This window comes from Phalaenopsis equestris, unplaced genomic scaffold (genome assembly GCF_001263595.1).
Source record: "Phalaenopsis equestris unplaced genomic scaffold, ASM126359v1 Scaffold000202, whole genome shotgun sequence".
Taxonomy (NCBI): domain Eukaryota; kingdom Viridiplantae; phylum Streptophyta; class Magnoliopsida; order Asparagales; family Orchidaceae; genus Phalaenopsis; species Phalaenopsis equestris.
This window is the reverse complement of record NW_018164644.1, coordinates 1,063,741-1,081,283: the sequence shown is the minus strand read 5'-3', so window position 1 is coordinate 1,081,283 and position 17,543 is coordinate 1,063,741. Positions and strand designations below refer to the sequence as shown.

General features: G+C 32.5%; 1 protein-coding gene across 1 annotated transcript; it reads left to right on the top strand.

Annotated features, from left to right (window-relative positions):
* Positions 1-5,922: 5,922 nt before the first annotated feature.
* On the top strand, positions 5,923-16,912 carry LOC110022864 (protein odr-4 homolog). The gene is made up of 11 exons (XM_020721993.1): positions 5,923-6,085; positions 6,166-6,390; positions 6,518-6,616; positions 7,212-7,300; positions 7,690-7,806; positions 9,593-9,707; positions 10,054-10,139; positions 10,251-10,353; positions 12,158-12,309; positions 13,353-13,449; positions 16,463-16,912. Exons 1-11 carry the CDS (start codon positions 6,005-6,007, stop codon positions 16,673-16,675), a joined length of 1,377 nt encoding a protein of 458 aa, XP_020577652.1. The 5' UTR covers positions 5,923-6,004; the 3' UTR covers positions 16,676-16,912.
* The last annotated feature ends 631 nt before the right edge of the window (positions 16,913-17,543 follow it).

The following is a 17,543-nucleotide window of genomic DNA, read 5'->3' as shown; positions in this document are numbered from 1 at the left end:
TGAAGGGAAATCTCTCTGTTCTCTGTTGACAATGCCTTCTAGGCTTATCCTACTCTCTCCTCGTCCTCCGTTTGTTTCTAACACTAGGGAGTGTTCGCAAAGAATAATTCAAGATTCAACAGTATGTATTTGCATAGTTAATAGTTTTTTACATTTATGTTACTATAAGTCTTTATCTATCAATGAAAAGATGTATTTCATTTTTTAAAAGTAAAAATTGTTGTGTTTTTAATGTGATATGATCATATGAATGATTTTGGTGTATCAATATAAAAAGCAAAGTTAAGATGTTAGATGCTAAAATACACAGAAATTAGAGAAATTATTGCATCAGGACATTTGATGCAAAATGACATCTGGTGTCCAATAATAGGGGACCACATGATAATTTGGGCTTTCTGAAATACACGGTTCGGGCCCGGGTGGCCATGTGGCACCTTATTATTGGACATCGGATGCAAATTTGCATCAGTTGTCCTTGTGCAATAATTTTTCCAAAAATTGAGCGATATCTGTGTAAATCTTTCAAAATTTTATAAATTATAATATTTAATTTAAAATGATAATTTTTAATTCATTAATCATGTTATTCTAGAGTCATTTACATAAATGCCATACAATTATTATATATTTACCTATCTAACACCTTTCAACGATCATATTTACATCCAAACCACTCAAATATAGGTGTTATAAGTATAAATATCAAACTTTGGTTGTTAGACATGCAATTACATAAGAATTATGTGGTATATATGTAAATTTTTCATTATTTTAATTGACTGAAAATGCAAAGAAAATTTTCAATATCATTAATTATAAAATATCACGAGAATTTTCACGAACAAATAAAAAAAAAAGATAAACAAAATAATGTATTGTTGTTTAAGAAAAAAAATATATTTATTTAATTTTCTAATTAAACAGACATTTAAATTAGTGTTGTATTAAATTTGTGGGTAAAAATGATATTTCTTAAGCCTATTAAATTAATAGCTATTAACTCATCCTCTACATATGTCATCTTATCTTTTTACACCAAAACAAAATACATTTTTTTTTAAATATAAATAGGATATTATTAATATCAAAGGTCCCAAGTCAAATAATAATAATATATAAATATTATTACTTATATTAATATATAGTAGAGTATACACAAATACACTCATACAATTTTTTGTTTACTTATTATCCTAGATCACGTGTATCTGCTGAAGTAGCTGAATCGAATCACGTGTTGAAATAGTTGTATACATTGCTCTTGAAAGAACAGTTTAACTCACTTCTGCGAATGACAACTATCGAAGAATGTCATTATGAATTCATCATTAAAAGCATCGCTCGACATTTAGAACATGGTATTTTCATCCAAACAATAAGGATGGTGGTTGTATGAGCACCACTTGACAGTCACATTACAGTCTTTTCATCAACGGGAAAAGGCAATAATTAATTAATTTAAAACATAACAAGAATCAAGACAGTCGATTGCTGAACCGATTGTCTCAATGCAAATATATTTTAATACATTTGACTCCACTAAACTTTGATATTTACATTTATAACACTTTGTTGCCACATTATAATGTATATTTTATGTTCTAAAAATTAGCAATAATGATTTTTATATGATGGTAAAGATTTAGTGTTATGCATTTAAATATGAAAAATGTAGGGTTAGATATATAAATACATTAGAATGGTATGGTGTGTATGTAAAAACCCAAAATTTAGTAGAATTGACGGCTGGTGTCCGGTGGGGTGATAGGGACATTTTATCGCCTGGAAATGTAAAGTCATTTTATACAAATGCAAACAAAAAAAAAGGGAATATGACTTCACATCATGGTAGCTGTCAAATGCAAAGGACAAGTGTGAATAGTTAGACGAATGGACTTTAACTATTATCAATGTCCTTTGAACCATTTCTAATTGTCTCCTTTAACTCTTGTTTTATATTTATCTATAATGTTTGTTTAAATTTATGACGACAGAGTAATAGATTATGATCTTAATGTTGCACAGAGACTCAAAATATTCTTAGATAGAAGAAAAAAATAAATAGATACATTAGAAATTTTTATGTGAAAAACCCTAAAAGAAAAAAATAATCACGAGGTTTGAAAAACTAAAGAGATCAGCTGTAAATTTGTGATTACAGTTACAATTTATTTTCTCACTGCGGGAAAGGATTGCATAATCTTTTGAGTTACAACATTGGTGCGCAATAAACTTGTCGCAATGAATGGAGTCGATGGTGTTCGACGGCGGCCAAAGAGTGGTGGTCGACGGCGGTTAGCAATGATCGATGACAGTAGGAGTGATGCTGAACTTTAGCTCTTCAGGCTTCAAGTTTTTTTCTCCCCCTTTTAAGAGAGGGTTAAGACTCTATTTATAGAGTTTTGGTAACAATTAATGAAGGAATACGAATAATTCTGATCATACGACTAAGAGGTGTTCTCTCAATCATACAACATATGATGAACATTTCAAATCCTTAACCATATCAAAATTATCACAAAAAATATAATTATCTCATTAAATTTAATAGTGTTACAGAATATTTTTCAAAATATTTTATATGCATCTCTTATATATTTTAAAAAAAATTATATCTATTCTTAAGTAAAATTTAAATTTCTATATGAGAAGAAACAAAAATATTATATTATAATTGTTGAAGCACGTGATGAATCAAAATGAGAATAAATGACAATTACATTAAGATTTATTAATGCATATGAAGTTATTAATGCTGTGGTATATCATATAAATAAAATAGAACGATCGACGACGGAGTGAAAACATTGAACGATAAAATTCACACCAAAAAACAGTATCACAGTGGAACACAGAAATTTAAGTGATTCGGCAAATTGCCTACGTCCACGGAGTTGCAGAGGATTTTACTACTTGAGGAATATACATCAGATGATCGTCTTGACTTACAAGAAAGATCTCTCACTTTCTTGTTTTCTCTCTTCTTCTTTCTCTTCACTGAGATACACCGAAGAAGATAAACTTACAAGAGAAATAAACTCAATTTCTCTTCTGCCACAAGCCACTAAAAAGAAGCCAATGGAGAACAATCTTCTTCTCTTCCTTCTTCTTCCTCTACCGCAAGGAACTACTCATTGAATTTCTCTTCCTCTGTCTTGTGGAAGCAAAACTGTCGAAGAGGAACACAAAAGGGGTCTTATCGTAAACTGAAGGAGAGACGCTCCTTTTATCATGAAAAGGAGGTGAAGCGATGCTTCCAGGCTAAGGAAAGGCGGGAGACACGAACAGAGGCGGGAGACGCAAGCGGATGCGGGAGCGGTTCCCGAAATAGTAGGGTCGCAGGAAATGTCGCGATGATTTGCGACAAAGGAGCGGACCAGACTCCATCATAACAAATCTCCCACTTTGAGACCGCTACACAGACTGCAACGTCTTCTTCCTCAAATTGGTATCTTCCACTTGCAATGTCGCACTTTTCTTCAAACATGAATTCTCTACAGCTGCAACTCAAAGCCCTTGTCTTCACACCAGGAGACCAACTGAAGTTGTGCACAATTTTTCAGTTTTTCAAGAATAACACACTTAGTCAACATATCAACAAGGTCCACATAGCCTTGCACCTCTAAGCTATTTCTAGGGTTACTCTTGTATCTGCTTATAACTCCTACTACATGGGCAATATCCTGTCTTTGTTGAAAACCTTTTTCAACAAGTCTAGCCTTGTACCTCTTACTATCTTCACGCTCAGTATTTACCCGGTACACTCACTTGTTGTGTAATGCCTTCTTCTATGGTAGAAGTTCTGTCAGCTCCCACTTGCCCAAATTTTCAACTTGCAAGATTTTTTTCATAGCTCTGTGGTTCTCTACTATCTGTCTGTGGAATAATAAGAATGAGTGCCCCGGACCCACTTTCTTCTTCATTTCCATCACTGTCTTAAACTGTGGCTTATGGTAGATCAATTCCTACCAAATTCAAATTTTTTCCATCTGTCAGATATAATTTCCCAAAGTCACCTGCAACATAATTTCATATCAATTCCCGATGAAATATTGTATGAAAAAAGACTCCTGAATCCAACATTTAGTTATTAACAGAACTATGAACTGTCAACAGTAGTGCATCATGTATTTCTTCAGATATCACATTTGCGTTATTATTCTCTATCTTCTTAGGATTTCTGCAGTTGCTCTTTATGTGGGCATCATTGCCACAATTACAACAGGTTGTCTGCTGACCAAACTTTGATTTTGATCTCCCTCTATTTGAGTTCATGTTATGTGATCTCCCTCTGAAAGCAACATTCAGTGTCAAACTCGAACCTGAAATCTCGTCATAATCTTTCCTACGCATCTCCTCAGCCAAAATCAAATCACAAATATCATTATATTTCAATTTAGATTTACCTGTAGAACTGCTAATCGCTATCCCCATGACTTCAAGTGTTAAACAACAAAAACACCTTCCGCCATATTCAAATTGAATAACTTCTTCATCAGATTTACCTTGTTATTCATCGATGGTTTTTCATATATACCTAATAAAACTGCCATGAGATCTACAGTCTTCCTTTTTTTGACGACGTTATGTGTAACAGATCTCGATAGGGTCAATCGAATTACCCCCAAAACTTGTCGATCCAACAAATTTCATTCAACCTCATCCATCCATTCCGATCTTTTCCCAAATAACGGAAGATGAAGTTTCTTCCCATAGAGGTAGTCCTCTATCTACATTATCCAGTAACCAAAATCATTGTCATCAAATTTCTTGCCCTGAAATCTTCACTTCACCTGCATCCATTATTCTTCATCAGATCCAAAACCACGGTCTCTGATACTAGTTGTTGTGGTATATATATAGAAATAAAATAGAACGATCGACGACAAAGCGAAAAAATTGAACGAGAAAATTCACACCAGAAAATAGTAACACGACGGAACACACAGATTAATGTGGTTCAACAAATTACCTACGTTCACAGAACTGCAGAGGATTTTACTACTTGAGGAATATATACCAGTTGATCGTCTCGACTAATAAGAGGGATTTTTCACTTTCTTGCTATCTCTTCTTATCTCTCTACACAAGATACACCAAATAAGATAATCTTATAAGAGAAATGAACTCAATTTCTCTTCTACCACAAGCCACTAAGAAGAAGCCAAGGGAGAACAATTTTTTCTTTTTCCTTTTTCTTCCTCTACCGCAAGGAACTACTCATTGCACTTTTCATTCTGTCCCGTGGAAGCAAAACTTCTGAAGAAGAACACAAAGGGGGTTGTATCATAAACTGAAGGAGAGCCACTCCTTTTATCATGAAAAGGAGGCGAAGCGATGCTTCCGGGTATGGAAAGGCGGGAGACACGAACGGAGGCGGGAGTGGTCTCAAAGATTCGCGACAGAGGAGCGGGAGCGGGAGTCGGGTTGGGCGAACCGGGCTCCATCATAACAACTAAAGAAACATTCTATGAATCTATGATATAAATCTTAATATTCATGATATTCAATGTCAATAATATGACAGTACAAGTAATTTTTATGATAAATGTAATAAATTATAAATTATATTATTTTTTTGCACATCATCAAAAGTTGTTATTTCAATTTGTCAATTGTTCACCTACTTGGTACTTATAATTTATTTGATTTATTCTTCTTAAATTATAAAAAAATGTAACAAGATATCTTTAATACAATACATTTAATATCACAATAAAAATATTATTTAAAATTTAAAAGAATTTATTTTAGAGGGTGAAATTATTTTATGAAAAATGTGATGATGTGAGTTTATTTTTAGGTATATCTTCCTAAAGAAAATAAACAATAGAAATATTTCTTCAAATTTCACTATTTTCAGATATATAAAGTAAAATGTACAGTATATCATAAATTAATTAAAATTTAGGGATCCCAGCTCTTCCGCATCCAACTAGGGCTTGACCTACCTGACTCTAAACGGCGGAGGTTCGGCAGTCGCCGATCTTTTCGAGCTCCAATGGTGAAGTCCGTCGCCGGTGAAGAAACCCGGCTGAAATCTGCCGAGGATCGGCTATCTCGATCCTCAATTACAGCCGAAGTGCTCACTCCTCGCCGTTAAAAACTTCCCTACTTTCTACAGCATTGCCTTCGTGCTTATGATTGGTTTTTGATGCGCAGGTTGGTATCATAATAGGGAAGCTAAGCCTCCACCTGGAGCGAGGGTTTGTGTATGATTTGATTCCTACTCCGCCCACTGATGGTGGCGGCCCCGCGTGCTCGCTTAAATTCGACACCGGAGGCTGGGACGGCAGGAAGAAGGGTTCAAAAGGCGGGAAAGCTTCTGCGGAGGCAATTCCTTCACTTTTGATCGACGGGGAGTGGGTGGCTGAACACGCTCGACAGGTACCAAACTAAGAGAAATTGCTATAAGGATTCAATTTACGCACCCTGAAATTTTGAATTCAACAGGATTTGTTCTTGCTGCAATGACGATTTCTTCTCATGGTCCTTGAATACGGGTATGTTTCAGGTTTCGAGAATGCTTTTGGGTGGTATGAGTGTTATTGGGATCTATGTTTGGTCGTCGGAGGCCTCGTTTAAGGCGACATCGGCTTCAGCACTCTCTCAGGTACTGAAGATAAATCCTTAATTTCAACTTACAGGAAAAGTTCTTATGGCTTAGGGCTCGTTTGATTGCTTGGAACTCGAAATCATAGACTTTCAGTGGAATGTGTTAAATCTATGAATTAGTTGGGATATAGTTAAACAATAATATTTTTACTCGTATTTTCCATTGACAGACCACCAAATGAGTCCTTACCTGCTTTTCCTTTTGACGATTTTGAACTCATCATCGGCAACAGGAGCATTTTGAACTCATCATCTGCACAGACTATGAATAAGTTGATATGCAGAGTTCCAATTTATTTCTTGAATTTGTTTTGCTCTTCTATAAGAAACATAATAGAAAAGCATAGTTGTTAGATGTTATGCAAGTAAGCAACTTAGTGCTGGCGGCTATTTTATTTACTGGAGTATCCTATTTTGTCAACTTTTTCTGCTTGTTCTATTTCATTGTTGTTGATGATTTATTTTTTTCATTTTGCTAAAGAAAAGCCATTTATAAATGCAATAATTGGCTCTACTTATTGTGAGTTTTTCCTAAAAAGACAATCTTTTTCTGCTTGTTCTTTTGTATGAAAATTTTTATTATTATTTTGCAGGCAGTCAGGGTGGTTGCTCAAGCCACGCCAAGTTTTGAAAGTGAAACAAATGAAAGGCTTTTAATTCACATATCTCATAGCCCAAAAAGGTTGGAGAACTTATTCATGTTGGTTATTTATCATGAGAAGAATGGCCTTAATAAAGGCCTGCTGACATCCAAATTTGCTTTCAAATTTTGCTCAATTTTTTTGCATCCATTTTAATGTGACCTAATTTTTTATTGATACTTAATTGCTATATAATCCATAACTTGTTAGACTTGATTCGAAAGATGCTTTCGTATGCAGCCTTTCCAGTTTTTAAAGGAAGTCTTTTTTTATTTATCTTATCATTGATATAGAATTTATAACTAGCTTGACTTAAGTTGAAAGATGCTTTTATATGCAGCTTTATAGTGATAAAATGAGTTTTTAAATCAATTATAATTGGCCAATAATTTCATATAAAATTTACTCGTTGCTTTGAACATAAATGTAGGTGGGCCTGTCGAAATTGTGCAATTACATCAGTAGATTTGCGGCCATGTGATTTCAAAATGAGCAAGCTTTTACCAACGCTTCAAACATATAGGTGCATGTACGGTTTTGACATAAGGTATAGTTTCTACAGCTTTTATTCCTTCGACCGTTTTCAGACAATTTTCTGTTATGGCTAGAGAAAACAAAATTCTCTTCATTTATGTAAGCTAAGACACCTTAAACAGGCATTCATTAAGTCTAAAAGAGGACACCATATAAATGTAACTATCTTCACTAAACTAAATCATCCACATAGACTTGAAAGATCAACTTGAACTATAAGTGGGCTGTTTTGAAAGAACTGCATTATAATTTCTTAAAATGGCCTTAATTTTTAAGGCTTAACTTGTAATTAAGTTTCTCATTAGTAATATATTTTACTTTTTGCTTGTGCTACTAAGACAACAATTCATATTTTCAATGTTATTCATGTTTTTTTGTTATAAATTGGATCTATAATTATATAATCAATTAAAATGGCTAGGGATTTAGTCATTAGTTAATGATTCCCCACATAGTGGGATTAAGGCTTTGTTGTTGTTGTTGTAGTCATTAGTTAATGATTAGGGTATGGATTATTCTGATTATTTATTAAATTATTTATTGATAGTTTAATTATGTTAATTAGAACTTAATTATTCATTAATTATTATGACAATAAGGTAGTTTAATTATCCATGAGATAAAATTAATTAACGAATTAAATATTCATTATTTATTAATTAATCTTTAGGATATCAAAAGTGGCAAATTATCTAGGTTGATTAATTATCAGGCTATTTGGGGATAAGTTCTTTTGCCAATGTACTATTAATTATTGCAAGTTCTTCCCACTAAGTACTTAATCCACTATGTTTTCATTTAAAATTAAATAGTATTTATAATTAGTTATTAATTATGGATTAAGTACTTAGTGGGAAGAACTTGCAATAACCTAACCAACAATATTAATAGTAATTATTATCAAATAATCATCCTCTTTATTCAACAGTACAACCCAATATGACAAAAAGCATGAGACAACATTGTCAAATGGAGTCCAATTTACAACATAATATTTGATCAATTTGTAACGCCATGCTTGTATCATATATAGCAGGCCTTTTATTTATTTGTATTTTTTAAATCAACGTGTCAAAGTAAGTCATATATTATATAACTAGTGAAACTTGGAACTTAACCGGTTCCAATTATCAATGATTTGTATAAACAGAGTGGATATCTTGAAATTATTTTCAGAAATTTGTTATGTTGCAAATATGCTGCAATAAGTACACTTCTTATTTCTTACGAAATTAGGTATCAATTGGTACTGGTATTCAATAAGGCTTATCTTGCCAAAGAACTGGGTTTAACTAGATAAAGTGTAAAAGTTGTTATATCTTATTGGCGTTCAAGTTGGAATTACCTTTTTGCTCTTATATTTCCTTTTTTTTTTTTTTGACATTTTCGAGCAGTTGCTGTCAATCATTTGTCAAAGCGACGTTTTTTTTTGTTTTTTGTTTTCCATCATTTAGCAGTTGAAGGAGAAATAAGCTTTTACTAGACCTTGGTAGCTTGAAATGCATTGAGTCCTCTATCGATTCTTTTAACGATTGGGAATTTTACATACCTAGAACACAGTTCTTTTGTATTTGCATATCTCACACCTAAACTTTCATATTTACATATGTAGCACTTTGGTGTTTTAAACCTATGCATGAAAAAGTGTATTTCACTTTTAAAGTGGTAATAGTGCTATTTTTTTGTGTGATATTAAAGATTTGAGTGTTGTGTGTGTAAATATGAAAGCTTAGGGATTTGTAAATACATACAAATTCTGTGCTATATTTGTAAATGCCCTTGATGATTCTATGGTGCAGGATACCTGTTGATGTGGTGTCCACTTCAAATACTTTCAAGAATGTCCTTCGTAGTGGCATATCTCGTCATGCTAGAGATCTGCAAAGCGCCCGAGCATTATTTGATGGTAAATTGGTTAGTATTAAAAAATCTTTGCACTTTGTTCCCCTTGTTAGTAAGGAAAATATGGAAGAGTGTTTTCCTACTAACTTGTGGGAATGAAAAAGATTGATCATTCATGTATTGATAATGACATGTGCGGTGTAGTATTAGCATACATATTGACTGAATTTTTATTTAAAATTTGTTGCTTTTTGAAAAAATAAAATAAAATTTTAATTGCATGTAATTTAAGATATAAATGAACGAGTGTAAAGTATGAACTTGAGGACCATTTTTGTGGCTATTTTCTTCCATGACAAAGTGGGTTTGAGGTGGAAATGAATACTTGGAGTAAATGGATCTACTTTGTGCCATTTAGGTTGCTGAGAATCAACAAGTGACTTCTGACGGCTTGCATAATGTTGAGCTGCTTCTACCATTCAAGGGTGATGCACAACATGGAAGGTGTGCTGGACTTGCAAAATTTAGTTTCAGTTTTCTTAGTTGTGAATTGTAAATTGTAAAATCTTTTCTGTTGCAAAGGACCAATTCAAAGTTATTTTACGTAGCGTGCAGTTCAGGTGATGTTGCTGGTCTGCTTGTGTTTAGAGGAGCTATATGTGCTTATGCATACCTTAATCCGAAGGAGCCTGCTTCACAAGCCATATCTGATTTAAAGGTATTTGCAAATATACTTTGTTGTTAATACTTCACTCTTACTATGAGTCTGCTCTTGCTTGTAGATAACATTAATTTAATAGTTGATGATATTAAACATTCCATGTTGGTACGAGTAAAAACATGGTATTTCAATAGTGGAACTTTTTTTAATGTAAAACTAGTTAAACCCTTCTCATTATTAAGACAAAAAGATAGTGTCAACTGCAAAACAAAGGTAAAAGTTGAAAGCAAACATACTGAAGTGAAGAAGTTAATAATACGTTGTATTTTTTATGGAATTATTGATATTCTTCCCTTTAGCATTAGAAATTAAAAAGTAAGTTGATGATATTACACCAAGCAAATTTTTTTTGTATTTCCTTTGAAAGCATCTAGCGATTCTTTTGATCTAAATGATGTAGATGGAAGAGAATATGTTCCAAAACTCCTTGAAATTATTGATATAGGCCTTTCTACAGATAGAGAAAATAGCGTTCACATTAGCTGCCAAAGAGAAATCATCTCATCTTTATGTGTTTCACAAAAAGAATCGTTGATGATTCCCTTGTATGAAGAGGCATTTCTTGAAAATTTTCTTACATAAAAAAACCATGCAGTAGTTTTGATTCTAAGATGAGCAATAGCTTTCTAAAATCAAGCAAGGGCCAACAAAAAATGAATAATTAGGTGTGACAAGCTAGCATTATAAATATTAAATTGATTGATAAGAGGAGAAAATTTTTTATTAATTTTTAAGGCGAAAAGGAATAATTTGCTTCTATAAGTCCCGGTAGCAACTAGTTGAATGGTAAGAAACAACAAAGTTTTGACAGTTACTGGCAAAGGTGTAGTGATCATTAAATTGAGAAGCAGGAGAGGCGTATTAATCATTTATCCTTCCAAAAACAAATACTTTTAGTTCTTGAACCTTAAGAGATATATTGAGAAGAAATGAGTGAAGCAATGCGAGACATTGGAAAATCGGAAATTAAAGTGTTTGACGTGATTGACAAAACCAACAAAAGATTCATTATTTGGCGGAGTAGATTTCCATATACATTTTCTAAGGATAGGTAAGTTGTTCTTATTATGCCTTTAATATTATGATCACCTGCAATCTCAGGATGACTAATATTCTTTTTATTGATAAAACTAAGACCACTGCTTCCTCTTTTGTTTTTACCAAAAAAAAAAGTTTCTTCTAACTATTTTTTTATATAACCTAATTAGGAATTTAAAAAGAGAAAAGAAAAGAAAGCATAGAGAGCGATTATGAATGCATTGAATTGATAAGCATAATATCAAATTTAGAGAGGAAATTAGTTCTCTAAGGAGAGAATTTCATTGAAATTTTTTTAATAACATGATTCCAAAAGGCATATTAAAGACTTTTGGTGCCCAAAGGAATGCCTATGTAGTATAACTAAATTGATTTAAAGGAGAAACTCAGAAGATTCGCTAGGAGGGTACCAAAACTTAGTTGCTTCCCATGGTAAAATAAAGAGGATTTTAGAACTTTATTTAAGACCACTTACTTCAAAGGTTGATTACAATATTCTAGATAATATTAGCTTGAGAGGTCTTAGCTCCCGCATAACATAAAGATTATTACTCTTAAGTTAAAAATTATTAATTAGAGGCTCCCAATACTTAAAATGGCTGTCCTTAGTTAAATATCAACTGCTTTATAAGTGACTACCTTCAATCAATTTTTTCATTTTCTGAATCTCTTGACTTTGAACCTTGAAATTATAAGATAAAAATTGCACTCGAGCAGTTATTTTTAATACTTTAATGCATCTTTTTCTTCCTCTTCTGTGCAGAATGATATCATAAACAGCTTGAAAGGCAGACTAGATCTCGTTTTTGAGGAGGGAGAAGGTACATTGGACATGGCTTCTAATGATCTTGGGAAAGAAAGCGATGAAATGGTCTCCGGAAAGCCAATCCATCAACTTATTTTGCATGAATTGAGGTAGGATAAATAATACTATTTGATTTGAAGCATACTCTGAGTGTTTACTTTTTATCACCAAGAAAAGCATTTTTCTCATTTCGTTAATGAATTGATGATTTTCCTGGTAACATCTACAACCCAATGTTTGTTTTTTATTATTCTTCAAGATTAGTTGATCTCCTTACAAATCGTTTAGTTGAAATTTCTAGGGTTCAGCTAGCCAGTTGTCATGAGTCGTGAAGTTTATTTCTTGTAAGGATAAATATTCTTAGAAAAGTTATATTGGAATTATTAATGTAGGATAGAGTACATCATAGATGAAGCTGAAGGAAAAGTACTTTCCTGTGATAAACCTAACAGTTGATCAAATAAATATAACTTGCAAATCTTTGTAGAATATTAGCATTTTGGTATAAAGCAACTTGTTTGCCCTAAAGAATCGTATTTTCCTAGACCAACCCAACCAAGAGAAACTGAAAAAATTTATTTTGAAGGCAAACTAGATAAAGGCCTATTATATTTTTTTACTAATTTTGTGAAAATAATATTTTGATTTATTTGATTAGGTTGCATTATTTATTGTGGATTCTATTCTATAAATATGAATTATTAGCCTACATTTGTGCATTGGATAATTGATGAATGCAATTATGTTGTGTGGCCAATTAAATATTCTTACATTTTGTTTGCCGATCATTCCTAGCTGTCTACTCTAAGTTCCTTACTCCCATTCCTCGTTGTCTAATTTTATCCTTGTATAGTTTAACCTTCAAACTTGCAAATCTTCCATTGAATATTATCATCACTGGCATATGTTTTTTTTAATCGATTATTATTATTATTATTATTTTTTGAATAATCAGAAGCAAGGAAATTATTTTCACATTTTTAGGATTCCATTTAGATTTACGACTTGTTCAGTAGATTTGGAAAATCATTATTTTTACTCTACTTTTATAATAATTCCGCTTCATGACAGTAGCTATTGGAGGTTTGAATGGATGAAGTACATCTTTATCCACTATATAAAGACTCATCCATCATGTTTGTTATATAAACAGGAAACCCCTGGTGCTCTCCTTCCCCAGAAGAGTTTTGGTACCTTGGCTATCTGGCACTTTCATATGTGACTATCTACTGTCTTCTGAAACTTTTGAGGTTTGTTTTTCTTTCCTTGTCAAGAAGGTTTGGGAAAAAAAATATTTTTTTCTTTCTGTTTCTTGATTCATCGATTGCCCAATAAGAGCATAGATGTTTATTTATTTCTACTGAAATTTGCACTATTTTTTAACCAAAAACATTTAAGCTAGAAACTGATCAAAATTTTTTTTGCTCAGAATAATTTTATGTCAATTATAATGAATCATGAAATTTTAGAAATTTTAGTCATTCTCGTATTCCGAGGATCTCTTCTATTTGCAGATTGGCGAGACACCTTTTGAAGTTTGTTACAGGTTAGAATAAAAAAAATTATAGTTGAGAATAGGTTTAAAAATATACAAATAAGTTTCAAGCGCATGATATATATTTTTAAAGTAATACTTGTCTGAACATTTTCTTGGAAGATTGCTTGATACTTTGTGCTATAAGTTTAAACACCTCAAATATATTTTTTTTATAAAAAAATAGATATTGGTGAGGACAACCATACTTGTCAATGATGAAGAGTGTACTATAGCACAAAAAGATCCATTGAGTCATAGCAGATCCAATATGGGGCTCCACACTGTTTTTAAAAATGTATAATTGATAAAACTCTTGAATTATTTATTTCTCGTTTAATAGCATATGAGAAATGTTTTTTTTTTTAAATCACATAACTTGAACATAATATTATTTAGTTTTTTGCATGCTTAGGTTTTCATAAATGTAGAAATACACAATGTTAGAACAACCACTAACCTGTAAAGCTTAGGTTTTGTTAAAAAATAGAGAACCAATTCTCGATACAACAAATTTGAGTAATTTAGTAACTCAAGTTATAAATCCTACATTGAAATTCTACAAATACCCATCCTCAAATTTCCATCATCATTATCATAATTAAAGTAAACATATGTTCTTGATCAACATCTTCTCCAACTATATTATCTTCTTCACCATCCTCATCTTCAAATTGTTCTAGTCCTAGATTAAATGTATTTTCCCATTAGTTCTCCCTCAAATCTTATAATTTCTTTCATGGACACCACTAACTCTTTCAAAAATACTTCATACCAATTATTCCTTATCAGATACTTATTCATTTTCTTCATTTGATTCATCATTTAATTTCAGTTAATCCTCCATCCAATTCATGATATCATGCACTTTTCATGCTATGCACTTCCACCATAATTTGTATAAATCACAAATATCAAGTGCTTTGTGATATGCCTACTCCTCGCCATCTTAATGTTGCATGATGCGCAACGGCCATGTCATGAGTTGTAGTGTACAATACTGAATGTTGTCAACAAGGAGATAACTTCTAGATTGAATGGTACCTACTCAATCAAATACTAATTTTCTTTTCTTTTTTATGGAATGAATCAATACTTTGCTATTGGATTTTGATTTTTGACTTTGATTCTTCATATATATATATATTGCAAACGTATTTCATATGATTTATCGTAATTAGATGCAATCCCGCTATTTTTAATTCTATGTTTTCTACACTTAAAGAACAAAATCTAAGCTATATCTATCAAAGTATTGGTTGGATGTAATTAAAATTGGTTGATTAAACAATGTAGTGCCCCAAATTAATTGCAAGTAAATTTATAAAATTGATATTAGAGTAGCTATGATTCATGGATTATAAGTTTTTGGCATAAATAAAATTTTGATAGCAAGTTTATTGTGCTAGAATGGGAATGCTAAAATAGACGCGTGGGAATGTTAAAATATGAAGGATAATGTGGAGAGTGACTAAGAGTGTCATCAATTGCATATATGGTAGAAGGGAATTTATTTTAAATGATTTCGTCTTTAATGAAAATATAGAAAATACAACAAGATGTGAGAATTAGAGGAAGGATTAGGAGTGAAAATGATTTTACTAAAGATAAATTAGCTAAAAATTATGCAAAAAAAAAAAAAAACAAAATAAAGTGAGCTAACTTCTAACTAATGAAGCACTAAACAAAAATGATTGAAGGATGAATAATGTTAATTCCAAATAGTTGAGATAAAGCTATTGCTGATGATAAATATGGTGGTGGCTAAAGATAGCAAAATGCCTCCACTTTTTCTTTTAAATTGAATAAGGGAGAGTCACAAGGGAAGAGCTTATGTTTCATTTTTAGTGCTTATAGATTTGCTAATTCATTGCAGAATATGATAAATAAAAATAATTTGAATTCAAGATTCATGAATTCTTTGGATGATTTCCATCGATGCTCAAAGATCTATTCTCAAAGGCAGAAGCTATTCTTGATATTATTTATCAAAAAAATTGTTGGTTCTTTTGGTGTTTCAAATATTTGTGTCGGTCTCTTTGCCTTGCACTGGATGAATCCTACCGAATGTTCTGACCTTTTTGTTAGCATTTATGGTCTTCGATGCCGATGACCAGTTGGCATCCACCATTATCATCCTATTATTAGCTTTCTATTGATAACCTGCTGATCATAGTTAGCGACAAAATAAGTCCGTCATCATATTACAAAGTCTCTTTGGACAATAATCCTGTTTCGTTTCTTATCGTTAGCAATGCCTGCATTGCAAGATATCATCGTCTGATCTGTTTCTAATCATCCGACCTTTGTTACACTAGGCAGATTCCCTCAAATGCCACCACAACCTAGTCACAATAATTAAATCAATCTTTCCTTTTGTTTATGCAACTTCATTTTATTTCATAGTGTTCTTTGGTTCTAATATCATCACAATGCTCTCTCATGTTTATAGAATTGCACAGTTTCTATGCCAGTATTCTCTTTTAATTTGTATATTTCTATTAGGAAGATCCACATAGAAACCGCTCTATTCTTACGTATTTACATATCTAACTCCTAAAGTTTAATGTTTCTATATATGCCACCTTACATATGCTCAAAAAGGTGTATTTCACTGTTTAAAAGTTAAAATAGTCATATTTTAGATATGAAAGATTTGGATATGTAAAAGGTAAAGTCTAATTATTCCATTAAACTAACCTCATGAACAATCTGGCCATTGTCACTAGGACGTGAAAGACCGCTGCCGGGAATTGTTGTCGATGGAAGCTCCTGCAGAATCTATTGGGTTGCTGGAGCTGGAAACTGAAGCTGAGCCTCCAATAGCTTCATCATTCTGGGATGTGGTCCGTGGAAATCCCATATCTTCCAATGGAGAACCAAAGAACAAAACCCCTTCGATACCATTGAAAAAGTCAAAATATTTCAACTTTAATCTTTAAATTGCCCTTTTAATTCTCCTGGTCGCTGTTTTCATCGGTGGATCTACTACATTTTTCAATCCAAGAAGGTAAAGTTCACTCACTTGGTCCGCCCAGATGTTATGTTGCTCTGCTTGGGTTGTAATCCTATTGTTTTAGGTGTATTAATTATGCGGTCGGTGTTAAATTTGTTATGATTTTTTTATTTGGAAATTTACATTCATACCACACAATTTTTATGTTTTTGCATCTTTAACAACCAAAGTTTGATATTCACACTTTTAAAAGTGTACCGATGATGGTTGGCATCGTGAGCCCAAAAATTTGGAAATAATGCCCACCAATGTCGGGATTGCAATATATATTTTCCCCACACCAGACGTTTGGTTGGCATCGTGCTAGCCATAATAAAAAAAATGAAGCTTTCGTCAGAGGTGATGAATGTGAATTCAATTCAATTGGGTATTAAATTGTTCTCTTGACCAGCCATGATCAAGGTTTGAACCCAACAATGCTCGGTCTGCGGCAAGGTGCTCAGTTCAGGCCAAACTTTTGGCGGACATATGTGGGAGTACGACCCACCGATTACACCAGAGACGGCGAAAGATAATTTGAAGAAATTTTATTTGGATCTTAATCTTCCATCTCCCTGCGATGATTTTGAAAATAATGATGCAAGAGATGAATTTTAACTTTGGTGTTAGTTATGCGTTCGTTAAGATGAGGTTAAAGTTGTGGGACAAAAATCACAAACCCAAATGGAGAGAAGTTGGGGCAGGCCACAAGTAGACATTGAGGGCATTTACATAAATGCCGCCAAATTCTTTTGTATTTACATCTTTAACCTCAGGAGCACCATGGGATTTTTGGAACATACCACACAAATTCT

What these genes read in the sequence shown, in the direction of transcription:
- LOC110022864 (XM_020721993.1), top strand. Translation starts at nt 6,005, where the DNA reads ATGGTGAAGTCCGTCGCCGGTGAAGAAACCCGGCTGAAATCTGCCGAG. An exon ending in ATATCTCATAGCCCAAAAAG is followed by an intron (nt 7,301 to 7,689) that starts GTTGGAGAACTT and finishes ACATAAATGTAG; the next exon opens with GTGGGCCTGTCGAAATTGTG. An exon ending in CATTATTTGATGGTAAATTG is followed by an intron (nt 9,708 to 10,053) that starts GTTAGTATTAAA and finishes TGTGCCATTTAG; the next exon opens with GTTGCTGAGAATCAACAAGT.